Raw genomic sequence first — 15,502 nt, forward strand, 5'->3', positions numbered from 1 at the left:
AGAACGGTTCACGAAATGGCAGAAAATTAGATTAGTAAGTGTTCACACAGCCACAAAATCCATTACGCTGTATTCAAAATGATTCACAAGCAAAATCCTAATTGCAGTTTTCTGTATTTGGTCACTATAAACCTAAAGCCTAACCACCACTAGAATCATTAAGGTTGGAAGTGACCCCTTGAGATTATCTAACCCAACATCCAGCCATTTACTTATTTTTAATTATGTATTAGGACATTTTATAAGGGTCACCAAGCACTGCTCAGTCTCAGAATCTTCATTTAAAAGATACCAAAGCAGGTCCTTGCAAACATCCATAAATCAAATCCAGAATTGCAACCATTGCATCAAGCCAGTACCATTACACAGGCATGGAACTTTCTTCACGTAGTGTGAGATATCTGCAATATCCACTGTCACCAGAAGACCTTTCCAGCCTTATTCTTGTGGTTTTGCTTTGTCTTATTGAAAGCAAAGGTGCTAATATAAAAGCACAAACCAAAGCTGCTAATAGTCTAAGGATTTTAGTTTAGAAGATATAAAACCACAGCTACACAAAAGAGGGAGCATGACAAAAGAATGAAACGATGGTGAACAGTGCCTCAGAGAGTCCGTCTCCATTATCAGCCACCTAAACACTGACTAAGAGAGACTTTAAGGAAGAATTTAGAAGAGGCTGGGGAAGCTTTATGGATGTCTGAAGGAGCAATTGCAAATTGATCTCTAGTTTCTAATTGGCAGTTGATGCTAAATGCTTGTAAAAGCTGGAATTTGAAATTTCAGTTTATCTGATTAGGGGTTATGGATTTTTGTAAGTCTGGTGGTGCCTGCGGATACACTTACTGTGTACAGAAAAGCATTAGGAGTTAACAACAGAAGGGGTGACCCTGAGCACACAAATGGCTAGAAAACATTTTGAAACTGTCTTGTAGAAACTAATGGGTAAACAAGATAGCCTTCTTCCAGGCCAGACAAAACACTGCAACAATTTAACACCTAAGACGGGGACAGGCTAACCAGATATGGAGATCTGTGAATGAGAAGAACAGATTTATTTTAGTAACATTATTCAAAAAGAAGCTGCAAGTTCTAGGAAAATAACTGTTTACAACAACAATGGGACTACAGGGTCCAAAGAGCAAGCAAGAGGACGGTTATTGCCTATCAGAAACAGGAAAGGATCCTTTTAAACCTTTTGGGCTTGAGATTACTACAAGGTATGCCAAGTATCAGAGCGTGGGGTTAAGATTTTAGTTCAGTTAGCAGACAGGCTTAAAGCAGAAAGGAAGATCTCAGATCACCCAAAGACAGTAAATAAATCTGTCTCTGATTACTCAGAGATGAGTTAAGAAAGAGAAGAAAGGAAGACAGGATGAAGTCCATAGAAACTTCTTCTGAATCATAGAATCATAGAATAGTTAGGGTTGGAAAGGACCTCAAGATCATCTAGTTCCAACCCCCCTGCCATGGACAGGGACACCTCTCACTAAACCATCCAGCACAAGGCTTCATCCTGTTCATGCTGAAGTGGGCAATCATCCAAAGAAGTGGTTACAGAGATCGGTCAACAACAAAATGACAACAGTCACAGAAGGGCAGGACTGTGACAAGCAGTGATGAACGGCCTCCACGACTGACATACAAAAGCATCAGTACAGTATCTAGACAGAAGACAATAGGTTAGACAGTCCTCAAAGTTTTACCACCTAAAAGCTTGACCAGATGTTGCAGCCAGTCAGCTCCCCATAACCAGGTGAGACAGGTGCTGGAGAGTGTCAGGTGAGACACTTTCCAACATCTCCTAATCTTACCTGATTAGATTAATCCAATGTGAACTACTGTTCACGCACACTCTCTGTCTCCCCATTATATATTTTAAGACTCTAGACAACTAAAATAAAGTAGAATAACTATTGTCTAGATTGCTAAACTTTGATAACCTGAAACACCCTCTTTGGAGAGAGCACTTTGGGCAGAACGGATAAAATCCAATCCAAGGAAAGGCTGTAATATAAACCAACCAACCAACCACAAAAGGAACTCAATGCAACAACTGAAACCCCCACACTAAAACATAATTCATGAAGGGTGAAAGAGAGACTTTGTTAGAAATTCAGAAATAAACTGATCAAAACCTTCTGTTTTTTACTTTCTAAATACAAGGGAAATAAAGATGTACTCCAGAAAAACACTGACAAGAAGAATGAGGCATGGGAAAAGGCAACCATAAGGATATCAACAAGTGATGTGTCCCCTCGGAAGACAGAGATCATAGAATCATAGAACAGTTAGGGTTGGAAAGGACCTCAAGATCATCTAGTTCCAACCCCCCTGCCACAGGCAGGGACACCTCACACTAAACCATCCCACACAAGGCTTCATCCAACCTGGCCCTGAACACTGCCAGGGATGGAGCACTCACGACCTCCCTGGGCAACCCATTCCAGTGTCTCACCACCCTAACAGGAAAGAATTTCCTCCTTATATCCAATCTAAACTTCCCCTGTTTAAGTTTGAACCATGACTAACTTCCATACTGGGCAAATGAGAGAAAAAAGAAGATTGTGAGCAGAAAGGGAAAGACCACATTTTGTCATTTTCTTATAAAAGACAACAGCAAGATTCTATGTAGAAAAAGCAGAGACAAGTTATGTGTAAAATGGAAAAGAGAGTTAAAGCTGAAAGAAGAAAAAATAATAATCACAGCATTCCAAGTACTTGAAGAAATTGGGCTGAAGTAGTTTTGTTTAAAAAAAAAAAAAAAAAGAAGAAATGACAGAGTACCTGGATTTTTTTTTTTTTTTAAAAAGGAATTGAACAGATAAGAATAAATGGGGAGCAAGCCAGAACCTGATGGCACCATCAACTTTGAGATAGGAGAAGAGACAGATGAATTAAAAGTGCAAGAAAGCAAACTAAACGTAGGGGAGAAAAGGAGAGGGAAAAAATGGCAGAGTTACTAGACATTACAGAGCAGACTACAGGAAAGCAAAATGACACACTGGTGGGCAAGGGTTGATAGGTGCTCGGGTGCTGTCAATATTCAGTAAGTCAGAGAAAGATTAAGGAGGAAATACTCTAGAAATAACAAATCAAGAATGTAATCCTTTCAAAGGGATGAAGGCAAACAATATGGGCGCAGTGGTAATGTGTAAGAGTATGTTTCCTTCTGTATATGAGCCCAGATATATTCTTCCACGCAATTTTAGTGTCAGACACATAACACCTCACAAGGCTGGAGGGTCTGGAAGAGGCAGTTAAAGTAACGGTGTTGCATCAGAACTGATGTATTACTGGAATAAATGCAGCTATCAGGAAACAGTCCCTTGCCACAATAAAGCACATTTAAAAGTCTGTAGCTGCAGCATTGCAATTGAATGATCTTCTATTAAGAAAAATGGCTTGGACAACTTCTCCATTTTCAACACTGACAGTCTGACAACACAGGTGTAGGCTCTCCTGAAGTCCTAAGCTTACAATAAACACAAAAATTTAACTGAGTCCCTGTACAAACTGTCAGACAAAGGAGGCAGGAAGAAAGCAGTAAATTAAAGAGATAAGAAAGGCCTCAGCTATTAATTTGGAAGAGATTCTAATTTTCACAACAGATTAAAATTTAGGCCAACTAAAAGTAATAGTAATAAAAGACTAAACCCAACTGATGTTCTCATTCACACAGAGTAATCTCTGTGGTTTCAGCATAATTACTCAGTGCAGAGTTGATACTAGAAGCTGGTTTGAGTTTCATGGAAAACAGTTGAAAGACAAAATGAAAACAGCAGACAATTATACTTGCATACAATCCTCCAAGTAGCTGTGAACAGCTAACATCCTCAGCTTTAAGTTCCAGAATAACTGATGACTGATATTCTCCATGTGCACAATGCTATTGAAACAAAATGGAAAGAAAAATATCACCTTGCTAGCTGAAGAGATGATTCATAATCTTCTGTCTCCCACACTCGGTTTTCCAAACACGCACAATGCAGCTCCCTGATCTGTTATGCAGAAGGTGAAGAAAAGATAAAGTGTTTTACAAACAAAGTAATGCAAAACTCTTACAAGAAGCTTGTCAAAGCGATATGTAATTCCTTTGGAGCTTGTTTTTGCAAAGATGTAGAAGGAATGCAAAAGAAATTAAAGCATTTAGTATCTTGGAATCTATGTGCCACCACACACCAGGTTTCAAACATCTAACATTCAGATTAAGATAACTGCAGAGAACAGAGAGGAGCTCCAATCAAATGCCACAACTAAAACATATTTTTATTCTCAAATACTAGGACAGTTCATGCTGATTTTGTAGTTAGGAACAAATTCTAGTGACAGTGTGTAATACATTGAGAACAAAGAGACAAGTGAACATGCACAGAATAGTTCGCTCTACTAGTGGAAGAAGAAACTGCTTAGCATGAGAAGGTGGATTTAATGACATTAGAGCAATATGGCTATTAAGAGCCATTATCACTGTTCCCTTACTATCATTTTATTCTGTACAGAATGTTGCTAAAACTCAGTCTCTCCAAGTGATTTTGACTAGCGAGCTAATAGGTGGCAGAAGAGTGTACATTGTCTGCAGTGCATACAGACAATCCCAAATGTGGAAAAGTCCATGTGTGCATTCTACTGCTGATCTGCACACCTGAATCTTCCTGGAAACTCCTTCCTTTTGATTGATAAGGTATCATCTATGCCACTAAAGACATCACATGCTGTTGCCCTCTGCCCATAGAAAGAAAGCATCTGTCTCCATTTTAAGCAGGAAGCAAAGCAGCAGAATAGTAAGCAAAGAGAGAATAAAAATACTTATTCAGATACCATACAAACAAACAAACAAAACATATGTCACTGAAATGGAATAACAGTACATCACCTGCTTGCCCAAAGGATACTTTGGAAGAGAACATGTGAAAACATGAAGACATCTCAGAACCGAAACATAATTTTCATGGTAAACATGCAAGTCCTCCAGCAACTTCTGTGTTGTTTCCTACAGTGACAAAATAATTGCTTTGTAAGTCATTCTGACATACAGTTATTTAAAACTCTCATAAAGTACTGCAAATAACTCTGAAGATTTGACATTGTGGTGTGCTATGATTTAAATCACCAGTGTTAAATTAAGACCACTATGCAAAAAAACTGTATTTCAACAGTTCACTGCAATCACATTGCATGTTGTTAAATCTCACTTTCTTCCTCCATCTCACTGGAGATTTTTCATTTATTAGCATTATTATTTTACCATTTTCAACTATATTTCACTTTAGATTTGGTATGTCATCTAGCAAAAAGGAGACTGTACATTGTATCTTTAGCAGGCAATGACAAAGCTACTTTTACTCATATCCTTATTTGCATTTTTATACTACAAATGCATTTTAAATGGTATTTCTTATATTACAGGTGGCTGCTGGTTTTATTAGCTACGTATATGTAAAATGACCAGTGCACAGAAAATAAATATGCAGTTGCTGTTCCTATGTGCTCTTAATTTGACTTCCATTTATTCATAGAGAACTGGAAGGAAAAAGAAATCATGCATTCAGAAAAAGAAATTATTAACTGTTGCTACTGAATTTACTGGATGGTATCTCATTATCACCAGCCTCCCATAGAAGCATATGTAACACTTCTGAAAATTTCTGGTAGCTGCATTAAAGTACTTTGGGCTCATTCTATTTAAGTTTGTGAATCAGATCTTCTCTCATTTGTCTTCAGTGAGATAAAAGAGGAAAAAAAACCTGACAGAATTTGTTTTTTCCTTTTATCCTTGGGTTTTCCAACAGGATTCTCTACATATTTTATTGCCATTTTGCTCAAGTCTGAGAAAACTATTCCAAATGGAAAGGGAAAAACAGAACAAGCCGCTGAAGTTCTGTACAGTTAAACTAAAACAAAGAGTATCAAAGATTAAAAAAGAAAAAGCAAAAGCTTATCTGCAGACAATATGAGGAAGTATTAACACGTGTAAAGATTAAGTATCCTACTTCAAAGACTGAAAGTAACAGACAGTGCTGCACAGATCTTTCTGATGTTACAATAAGTTTGAGATGATTAAGAACATTAAAGACATTTCTCCCCACATAGTTTTATCTATTAAAGTTTGAGTGTCACTGATACAATTGTTTAAATGACTTCTACGATCTTAGGGGAGACGTTCACAAGTTTGCATCTTAATTCTAAGCAGGATCATTAAAAAGAACATATCCCCACCACAAAAAAAAGCTGAGAAAACAAGTTCTTTTTAATGCTGCTACATACAGGTTGCCCAGGGGGGTTGTGGAGTCTCCTACACTGGAGATATTCAAGGCCCGCCTGGACAAGTTCCTGTGTGATGTACTGTAGGTTACCCTGCTCTTGCAGGGGGGTTGGACTAGATGATCTTTTGAGGTCCCTTCCAACCCTTGGGATTCTGTGATTCTGTGATTCTGTGATCAGTCTTACTCCTCCAAACCCAGAGCATTACAGCATCTATTAAGAGCATCAGAGCACCTATTAGAGCAGCTATATTTCCTCATCTTGTTTCCCAGATCAAGTTTGAAAACATGTCCTGGTTATTAGAAGACTATGCATTATTATTTCAATAAATATAGCTTGACACATTTACATAGTTTCAAATTAAATTTGCCACAAAAGCTTTCAGAGTTGTAAGTAATCAGGATGTACGATTGCTTTTTAAACTGATTATTCTAAATAGGTGGAACGCTACCCATAGTTATTAAACAAAAAGTGGCAACAACATGGAATATAAACTGCAGCTGACAAAGAGTATTGCAGGTTTAGGTGCTAAGCTTGAAAGGCAAGTTCACCTGGTCCTGAACATGAACAATCACCACAGTGACTTTGAAAGCATTTTCAAAGCTCAGAATGATACTGTAGATTACTATGATTTATAGAATAACCAGCACCTCATTAATACAGCAGTAGGGCCTTTTGTCCCCAAGGAGACTAAATTGCCAGCTTGGCAGTGCAGTGAATAGTCCTGACTCTGCTGCAGAAATTAAAACAAGTGTCTTCAATTAAAATTTGTCAGAAGCATCATATGCACATAAGCACAAAAATTCTGGCTTCCTTCCCAAACTCACAGGGTTGTGACATAAGGGGTATATATTATTAAACATATAAATACATACAAAGTTTAAGCTGATAAGTATTAAACTTTCAAAGTAGCAGCACATTACATGGTCTTTAAACTTGAAACAGAGTCTCAGCTGCCCATTCCCACTCCTTCCCTCCTGTTATTTCAACATAAGTGAAATAATTCTGCAGAAACAACCCAGCAAAAGCATTCTTATGTCTTGTCATTTTTTTTTGTCAGGTTACTTCAACTGGGTTGTTTCTCTGATGACATTAACTACACAGCCACATGAGGAATTGTGCTGGCATGTTTGCTCAGGTGTGAATAAACAGCAAGGGAATAGCTGTAGCTTAATCTATTTTTGCCACTGAAGACTAAGGATCAAAAAATCATGTATAAATCATGTCTAGCCATGATGAGTATAACTGCACTACAGCTGCAAACTTGTGTGCTACCAACCTCTCTTCAAGCCATTACCGTTGTTCTTCACACTTGAAAAGTCCTTGCGGACCAGGAAGCTCTGCTAGGATAAATTAATTGCTTGATCTCTGGTAATACTATTTGCCTGACAGGTTAGCTATACTTGAGATAAGAGCTAGGAGAAACCCCTTACCCTGAACAATGCTTCTGGGAGAGGTTCAGCTGGTGAAAATAACCAGCAGAGCTTTGTTGGTGAACTCCGGAAGGGCTCACAATAGCGGTAACCTGACTTTAATCACTTGATAAACCTTCTGATAAACATCTAACATAAATTAAAGTTTTAATCCTGTATGACATCTAGTGTGAATGTGTGCCTCAGGACCCAGACTGCCCCACTGAGATCAATCAGAAACTACACAGAGGGTATGGAGGATTAAGAGCTTATGAAATAACCTCCAAGATTACTTACTCATTCTTCAAACACTTCACTGACTTTCCAAGAAAGTCAATCTGAGTAAGCGTTAAAAGACCAGGCCATAAATAAAGCTTATAACCTTCTTTTTAAGCAGTTATATTTCTACACATAGCTAAAAGTTTATGTAAGAAAAGTTGTGCAGTTTTGTATAACAGTATACGTGGCAGCCCTAGAGATTTGAAATTCTGGCCTCCCAGTCCCAATTCTCCGTTACTGGACATGAAGTACAGTATGTACTGCAAAAGATGTTACACGGAACTACACATCTTAGTCTTGTATTTTATTACGCTCCAGGAAGTAATATATTGGGAAAGTTATTTGTGCTTTCCAAAGACATTCTTGAAATTTTACCTTTAAGAAGCTGTCTGCTGTGAGCAGTGCAATCTGTTTCTCTGCTTCTTGCCTTTCTACATATCTGATAGCAAGAAAAAAACAAGAACATAAAAAATACACTGTAAAGTATGATTGAAGATTACAGGGCTTAAAATTTCAAACAGTTTATGCTGCTACAAGGATATCTTTGGAAAGATTCAAAAAGGGACAGTCAAATCCAGCATTCCCTTTGCAACAGAAACACATGCACAAATGATCTAGTTTTCACAGAGCTACATTTACATATTCATTTCATTTTTTAAAAAAGCTGACTAAATACAAGATTGTCCAAAATTTATTTAGCCTTTTACCTTCTAAAAGAGGGCAGCCTTCGAATGTTTTCACACTGATCGTGTGATAAAGCATTTACCCTGCTCTTAGCATCTTCCAGTTGGCAACACAGTACACTAAGAGGCTGGGAATAGAAATGTTCAACAATACAGAGCTGAAAAACAAAGCAAGAAACAGTGAAGTTAATAAAATTCATCCTCCCTGCTATATCTACCTTTTAATGCTTTCTTATTACTACAGTGCATATACTACAACAGTAGTAATGGTATTCCTTCAAAAGGAATTCACTACAGTTGATAAATATTCTGTAAATCACTACAAGACACATCAATCACTTCTTAATACAGTCACATAATTACCTTTTTTGCTGTATGCACTATTCATTTTCAATACCTCATCCTTCCCTCCTCTTACATGATGATAACTATTGCTTGTCAAATATTTTCTATTCACTTCTGTGAACTACTGCATTCTTCAGTTTATATATTCAGCTCCAGTGCTCACAAATAACAGAGTATATTTAGAGATATGAAAAGCAGCTTCTGTACAGAAGCAAACTTACTGCATGTCCTAATTTCAATTTCTGTTTCATGTACCATTTCAAATACACTGCTAAGCTCTTACTGTGCATACACACAAACGCGCTTTATCACTGATTTCAGCTGTACGAAAAGTAGCATCAGGGCCTTGCAGGATAGTAGCGTATATTCCACACATCTATTCTTAAAAACAAAACAAAACCCCAATCAGACTACCTCACTAAAAACTTCTAAAACATGAAAACTGTCAAAGACGAAAGACATTTCCTGTCAGAAAATATCACTGCTAGACATAACGAGATGATGGTGGTTCCTTGTACCTATCATTTAGGAAATCTGATCCAAAATTGCTTCATCCTTGAATACTTTTAAGGCACAAAGACACAGACATATCCTGTCAGAGACAGGACTTGTATTTTCGTATCAAGCCAACATGGGCTCACTAAAACCTGGTGACTCATTCAAATAAGAGGAGTTGAAACCTATCAAAGGCCAGGCAGGTCTGTCTGCAGGAAAAGGTGCTAGAGTCAGGATATTTCTCTTGGTGATGTGTAATCACTGAATCTTAGATATCAAACAATCTGAAACATTCTAAAGGTATATGACACTAAAAGGGCATGTTTTACTAACAGGTTCACACATGTAACCAGACAAGAAAGAAACAATTTTCACAATCCTGCATTAGAACAGATTACAGGGACTACAAACTCTTTGCAGAACTCTTGTCAATGATCCACAAAGGCCTGAAAGAGACTCAGACACACAGATACATCTAGAGATGAAGATCTATATAAGCCAATAAGTTCTTATTACCATTGCTTACCTGAAATCCTTTGATAAAATTCCAGACAGAAAAATCATGGTACAAGAATATGTTGATGAGAACCTGCAGAACTTTCTCACCCAGTTTAAAGGGAAACTGGGACGTCAGAAGCAGCTAAGGGAGACAAAAAGGAAAAGTAGCTACAACAGAAATTCTTTCCTGAATTCAACTCATCAAAATTTACATTCACAATTTGATACAACTCTTACTATGTGTCAGCATTCAACTAAACGAGGTACTAATACACGAACTTCTAAAAACAATACTTCTACTAAAATATCCATGCAAAGATGGATTTTCAGTTTATCATTTCACTACATTTTTGTAAATACCTTTTGCTAATATGCAACACTTGAAGTTAGTTTTGCTTAACGCTATTTTTGTCTTTATTTTTAAAATTACAAACAGAAGAGAGGGTGCTTTAACCACCAGGGATACCACTACTTTCAGCATGTGTAATAGGGATTTTGGAAATCCTGCACAAAGTGGCATACCGAGAATTGTACAGGCACAGCATCTACATGGTTTGATCATTTGGAAAACTCTGCTAATTTCTGACAAGCAGCAAAACTCAAGCTGAACCAGATTTTTCTATGTTTAAAGCTATGTTTTTCTGGAACAAACTAAAACTCAGATCAAAGTACGGCCTTAATGAAGAGGTGGGAATGTCAATGTGTAATTGCTGAAGCACACATGGGCAGATGTCAGTGCAAATGAAAGATGAAAGCAGGTATGTGAGTGTGGCTCAATGTGAGAAAGAAGGTATCAATATTAAGCTACTTTGCAGCTATGAGTAGAAATACCCAAAATCGACAGCTCTCAGGAACAGATTCCATTTCAAAAGCTTCAGACAAACCTAAAGGCCACATGTATTATACTGTGTTTGAATACACAAACACTCCTATTCAGAAAGGGAATTACCTTGTCAATTATAGTAGACAGGTGCTCCTTACAGGAAAGGGACTGGAAAAGCTCTATGCACAGCAGAGAGGAAACAGAGTGAGGAAGTAAGCTGTGGATAATCATTGGAGATGTAGCGATTCCAAAAATCAGTACTAGAGGTAATTCACGGATATGCTGACTAGATCATGGGGAAAAGGAGAAAAAACCACAATAATTACATTATAGAAAATCATAAAACAAGTGTATTATGCTCCTACTACAGCCCTAAGTTGCAGAAATGGGTAAATTAAAAGATTTGTTGCCAGTAACCTAAAAGGGTTTTGATGTAGAGTAAAATGAAAAAGAATGGAAGCTATTTAAAGTCCTAAAGCAGAAAAGGAAATTAAATAATATTTTAGAATTCAAATTTCAGGAAATGGCATAAAAAGCATCTTTTCAGTTAGAGTATCGTACTGCTCCTATCTGCCCCCAAAGTTATACTCAGATAACTGAATCTTCTTCTTTTTTTCCCCAAAGAAATAAAGAAGACATAACCCAGCTAACAGTCTCCAGAAAATGTACAGATTTTGCACCATTTAATACATGGAAAATAAATATTAAACACTTCTAATATTCTGTGTTCTCATTAGACTTTAAAAATAAAGAATTCCAACTTCTTCAGATTCAATCTTCCTCTTCAGATTTTTTTTTAGTATATGCTTTGAGAATGGATAACCAGGATTGAATTCCGTGCATTCCTTGTGAAAAGCATCAAATTATTCAAGATGCAGGGCTTTCAGTATTATTTAATCATCATTTTCCCCTTTTTTAAAAAAATCAGTGTTAAGGAGATACAAATTCTGTTATCGTAAAATATTTTCTAGGCTAAAATTGCCAATTTATTCTGGTTGCCTGGTTTCACCACAGCAACTTTTTGACCTTGGTGTTTTAATTGTTATCCCACAGTTATTTCATTTCTAGAGCCCCTCAGAAGTCATTGCTAGGGACTTAAACATAAAACAGATAAACTTCATCTATTACTGTCCACTGTTGATAACCTAAGAATATTGGCAAGAAATTGAATCTTGTGATGAACCAGTCAGAAGAACCTCTCGCATTCACCCAACTTCACCCTTTATTAAACACATTTCAGACTGAAATGGAGAGAATAAATTCAACCTCTACCATTACGCAGAGGCCTGTTTTCGATGTATTATGCAACTCTGCCAAGCTTCTATTTTACCCATCTTCTGTTTACTATAATCAAGACAATATTTAGTTAAAAGCTCATTTGAACCCTCTAAAACTTTCTTGTGAAGGGACGCACAACCAATTAAAAAAGTGTATTTACAAATAGTAGACAGATAGACATGAACAGCACTTCACCTACATTCCATATACTCAGGTATCTATCCTTGACACAAAAATTAAAATAAACACAACACTTAATGATTGAAACCTCATTCCCCCCTGCTTTACCCCCTAATTATTTCCAGATAATTGTGCATTTCTGATTTTACTTCTTCAAATGCTCCCTAGAGAGCCCATCTGCCAGATCTGAAGTAGAAAAATGGTTTTTTTGTGGGTCTCTCAGCAAGAGAAATTGCCTAGCCTTATCGAGAGGTAACGTAAGGCATGCATGCTGCAGCTGCATTGTACAACTGCAGCCACAATTTTGCTGCACCTGTACTTTCAAGCTGGGGACTGAATATAAGATACTCTTTTTGGAGAATAGCATGGGTTTTGGTTAGAATGCATGAGATTATATTAAGGAAGACAGGTTAAGGACAAACAGAAGCACAGGAGCACCTGAAGTAGTCAGCTACTCATTACAGATCCTGGTTGACACAAAAATTCTCTGGGTTAAGTGTTATATCCTCCCATTAGTAAGCTAGTGACCTTTAAACAGCATTAAATCAGTAGTCATACAGTTGTAAAAGTCTACAGAAGAAAGATCTAGGCATCTTGAAAAATCAGTTTCACAATCACAAATTCTGTAACAACTAGTACCAATAAATATTCTTATGTAAAGACTTAAATCAGCCACCCAATATCTCAACCCAGCCCTTTGGCACACTGCTTCAGAGCCCCAGGTTAGCCTTAGGATAACTTATCCCCAAAACTTAACCAACAGGTTTTTGCAAAATCACTGCAGCAAAGATGCAGCATCAGTATTTGATTCCAATTCTCCACTGCCCTCACTGTTACACTTCGAAACAGCTGCAAATAGAAAATGGGTAAAAGAGTGGAAGAACTAAACTTCAGCTCTCCTTACCTGCTGATGACTATGAAGTCTTGAAGTACTTTTGTGGTGAAACTTTCCATGTCTTTGAATATAACTACAACTGGAGGAGACTGCTGGTGTTTTGAAGAGGAAGTTCTTTTTTTGCTCAGAGTTTCAGAATCTGTTTTCTTTAAAGCCATTTGTTATGCATTAATAAACATAAGACAAAATAAAATAAAAAGACTGAATCTCATCTACAATATTATAATGTCTGAAAGTGACATGAGGTGATTTTCACTACAGCTGCATTTATTATTAGCATCTAGAACTGCAATTTTTCTTCCTTCTGTTTGGCACAGCATGAAGTACAAAGCATAAACAAATCTTAAAATCCCACATACCAACAAAGGCAAGAACAGCTCTGTGGGACAGAACTGATGAAATTCACACATTGCATACATGAGACATTGCTCATTTCTTGTATCTTTATCCAGTAATAAAAATGTGGTCACTAAACTTTTTTTTAAACACACTGCTTGTGAAGAAGTCATCATAAAATCGGTTTTAACTTCATGACAGAAGCAAAACTTTAAATTTCATTAGCTTTATTAAACACAAAGATGCAAAAACATTTTGAAAGTTACTTTCTCACTGATTGTCAATGTAGTCTGGGCTGCAGGTGACAGAACAGGACATTATCACTAATAGGGTGCCTTTACCCTGGATGGCTGTTCTTGCATAAAGTGTTATTTTAATAAACATCTCAGCACTCCTGGGAGAAAAGCACTCCTGGCATGAAGTTGATACTGCATGTTAAGCTTCTAGCTCCCAATTAAACCCCAAAACATACCTTTGTTACACTCTCATACCAGTCGACAACAGATTTCATTGAACAACGTATTCTATTCTGAGAAACCTGTACATAGTCCTCATCTTCCAATGCGACCACATCAGTAGAGCAGTTCATCAGCTGCCCCATCAGCTTCTGCATCAGATTTTTTATGCCTTCACATTTTTAGACACACAGTAAAGACATTCGGTTATTCAACTCATACTCTAAAATATCACCCCGTTATCCCTTATTATGTGTTCAATTTTCTGATTATGTGTCTTCTTTACCCAGAATGCACATCTCATGCTACAGAAAGCTTGAAAATATTCATGATACACATGCTAATGCAATAAAAATTATGCTATTAATTTGCCTAGATAGCAACAATTCGGGTCAAGATGTTGGTCCTACACCTTTCCTGAACTCCAGCCACATGCCATTGGAGTGACCTAAAAAAAAACCTAAAACAATGCAGCCAACCCATGGATCTGGGGATGCTGCTGGAAGTGATTCTGGTCTTTTTACTTAAAAAATTAAAAAAAGAACAAGGAGAGTGGGAAAAATTTTATTCTACGCATTCCCCACTTTAATAACATGACTGTAAGCGTTTAAAATACGGAATGCATACATACACTATCCAATTAAACAAGAGAAAAGCCAACCTACAACATCAATATGCAAGGGACTAAGCAGCATGCTCTTGACGTTTTTGCTAGAACTAAGCACTTATTTCAATCTTCATTGTTTTTAAACAGAACTGGTCACCTCTTACAATACAGTAGTAGGCATTACTGCTATGTTAACATGGGATTGAGCAAATCTTTAGAAAGTCTCCAAGACCCCTCTCACTCTGCAGGTGGTGAGACACTGGCTCAGGTTGCCCAGAGAATGTGTGGCTGCTCCGTCCCTAGCTGTGTTCAAGATCAGGTTGGACCGAGCCTTGGGCGACTTGGTCTAGGGTGAGGCGTCCCTGCCCATGGGAATAGATTGGAACTAGATGATCTTGAAGTCCTTTCCAACCCAAACCATTCTGTGATTCTAAGATTATTCTTACATTTGGGTGCACAAGCTAGAATTTCTAGTTAGTTGTTAGCTTATTCAGAAGAAGCAGCAAAGCTATTGCAGTATTTACCTGGGCAATCTTTGGCTTCCAGCAAGGCTATATAAGGAGTAATATTTTGAAGGGCTTCTGAGAGATTTCTAAAAGTCAAGTCATGATCTGTAACATTTACACCTAGAAAAAGAAAAAATTTTAAGGGCATTTTTTCCTGTGATTTGTGACCACCATGATTTAATAATAAACTGAACAGCAGAAAAAACCCAGATGACACTTCAAATATTTCAAGAAGGAATGAAAAGCACTGCATCATCTATGATGAAAGATGAAAAACCGGCACAAGATTAGACATACATGTTAATACTACCTGATTACAGTGAACAGGGAACCTCTGCAAAAACCCCTCACAGTTTGGGGGGTGGGGGGGGGGTTGGTTGGTTGGGTGCTTTAAAAAAATAATTCTATGGGGTACAAACGTGCAAGAAGCAGGATTGGTTTTCTATCTT

The 15,502-nt window shown here is 37.4% G+C and overlaps 1 protein-coding gene across 4 annotated transcripts in view; it reads right to left on the reverse strand.

Moving 5' to 3' along the window:
- ORC3 (origin recognition complex subunit 3) overlaps positions 1–15,502 on the reverse strand; it is a 39,531-nt gene that overhangs the window by 12,158 nt on the left and 11,871 nt on the right. For all 4 annotated transcript variants that reach the window (XM_065681272.1, XM_065681269.1, XM_065681270.1 and 1 more), the window contains exons 5-13: positions 15,072–15,173; positions 13,958–14,112; positions 13,159–13,295; positions 10,923–11,082; positions 10,002–10,115; positions 8,660–8,793; positions 8,328–8,391; positions 4,874–4,990; positions 3,919–3,998 (exon numbers count right to left, since the gene is read on the reverse strand). In XM_065681272.1, coding sequence (XP_065537344.1) covers positions 3,919–3,998; positions 4,874–4,990; positions 8,328–8,391; positions 8,660–8,793; positions 10,002–10,115; positions 10,923–11,082; positions 13,159–13,295; positions 13,958–14,112; positions 15,072–15,173 — 1,063 coding nt within the window. The remainder of the gene's footprint in view (positions 1–3,918; positions 3,999–4,873; positions 4,991–8,327; positions 8,392–8,659; positions 8,794–10,001; positions 10,116–10,922; positions 11,083–13,158; positions 13,296–13,957; positions 14,113–15,071; positions 15,174–15,502) is intronic.

The sequence above is a fragment of the Lathamus discolor genome, chromosome 5 (assembly GCF_037157495.1).
Source record: "Lathamus discolor isolate bLatDis1 chromosome 5, bLatDis1.hap1, whole genome shotgun sequence".
Classification (NCBI taxonomy): domain Eukaryota; kingdom Metazoa; phylum Chordata; class Aves; order Psittaciformes; family Psittacidae; genus Lathamus; species Lathamus discolor.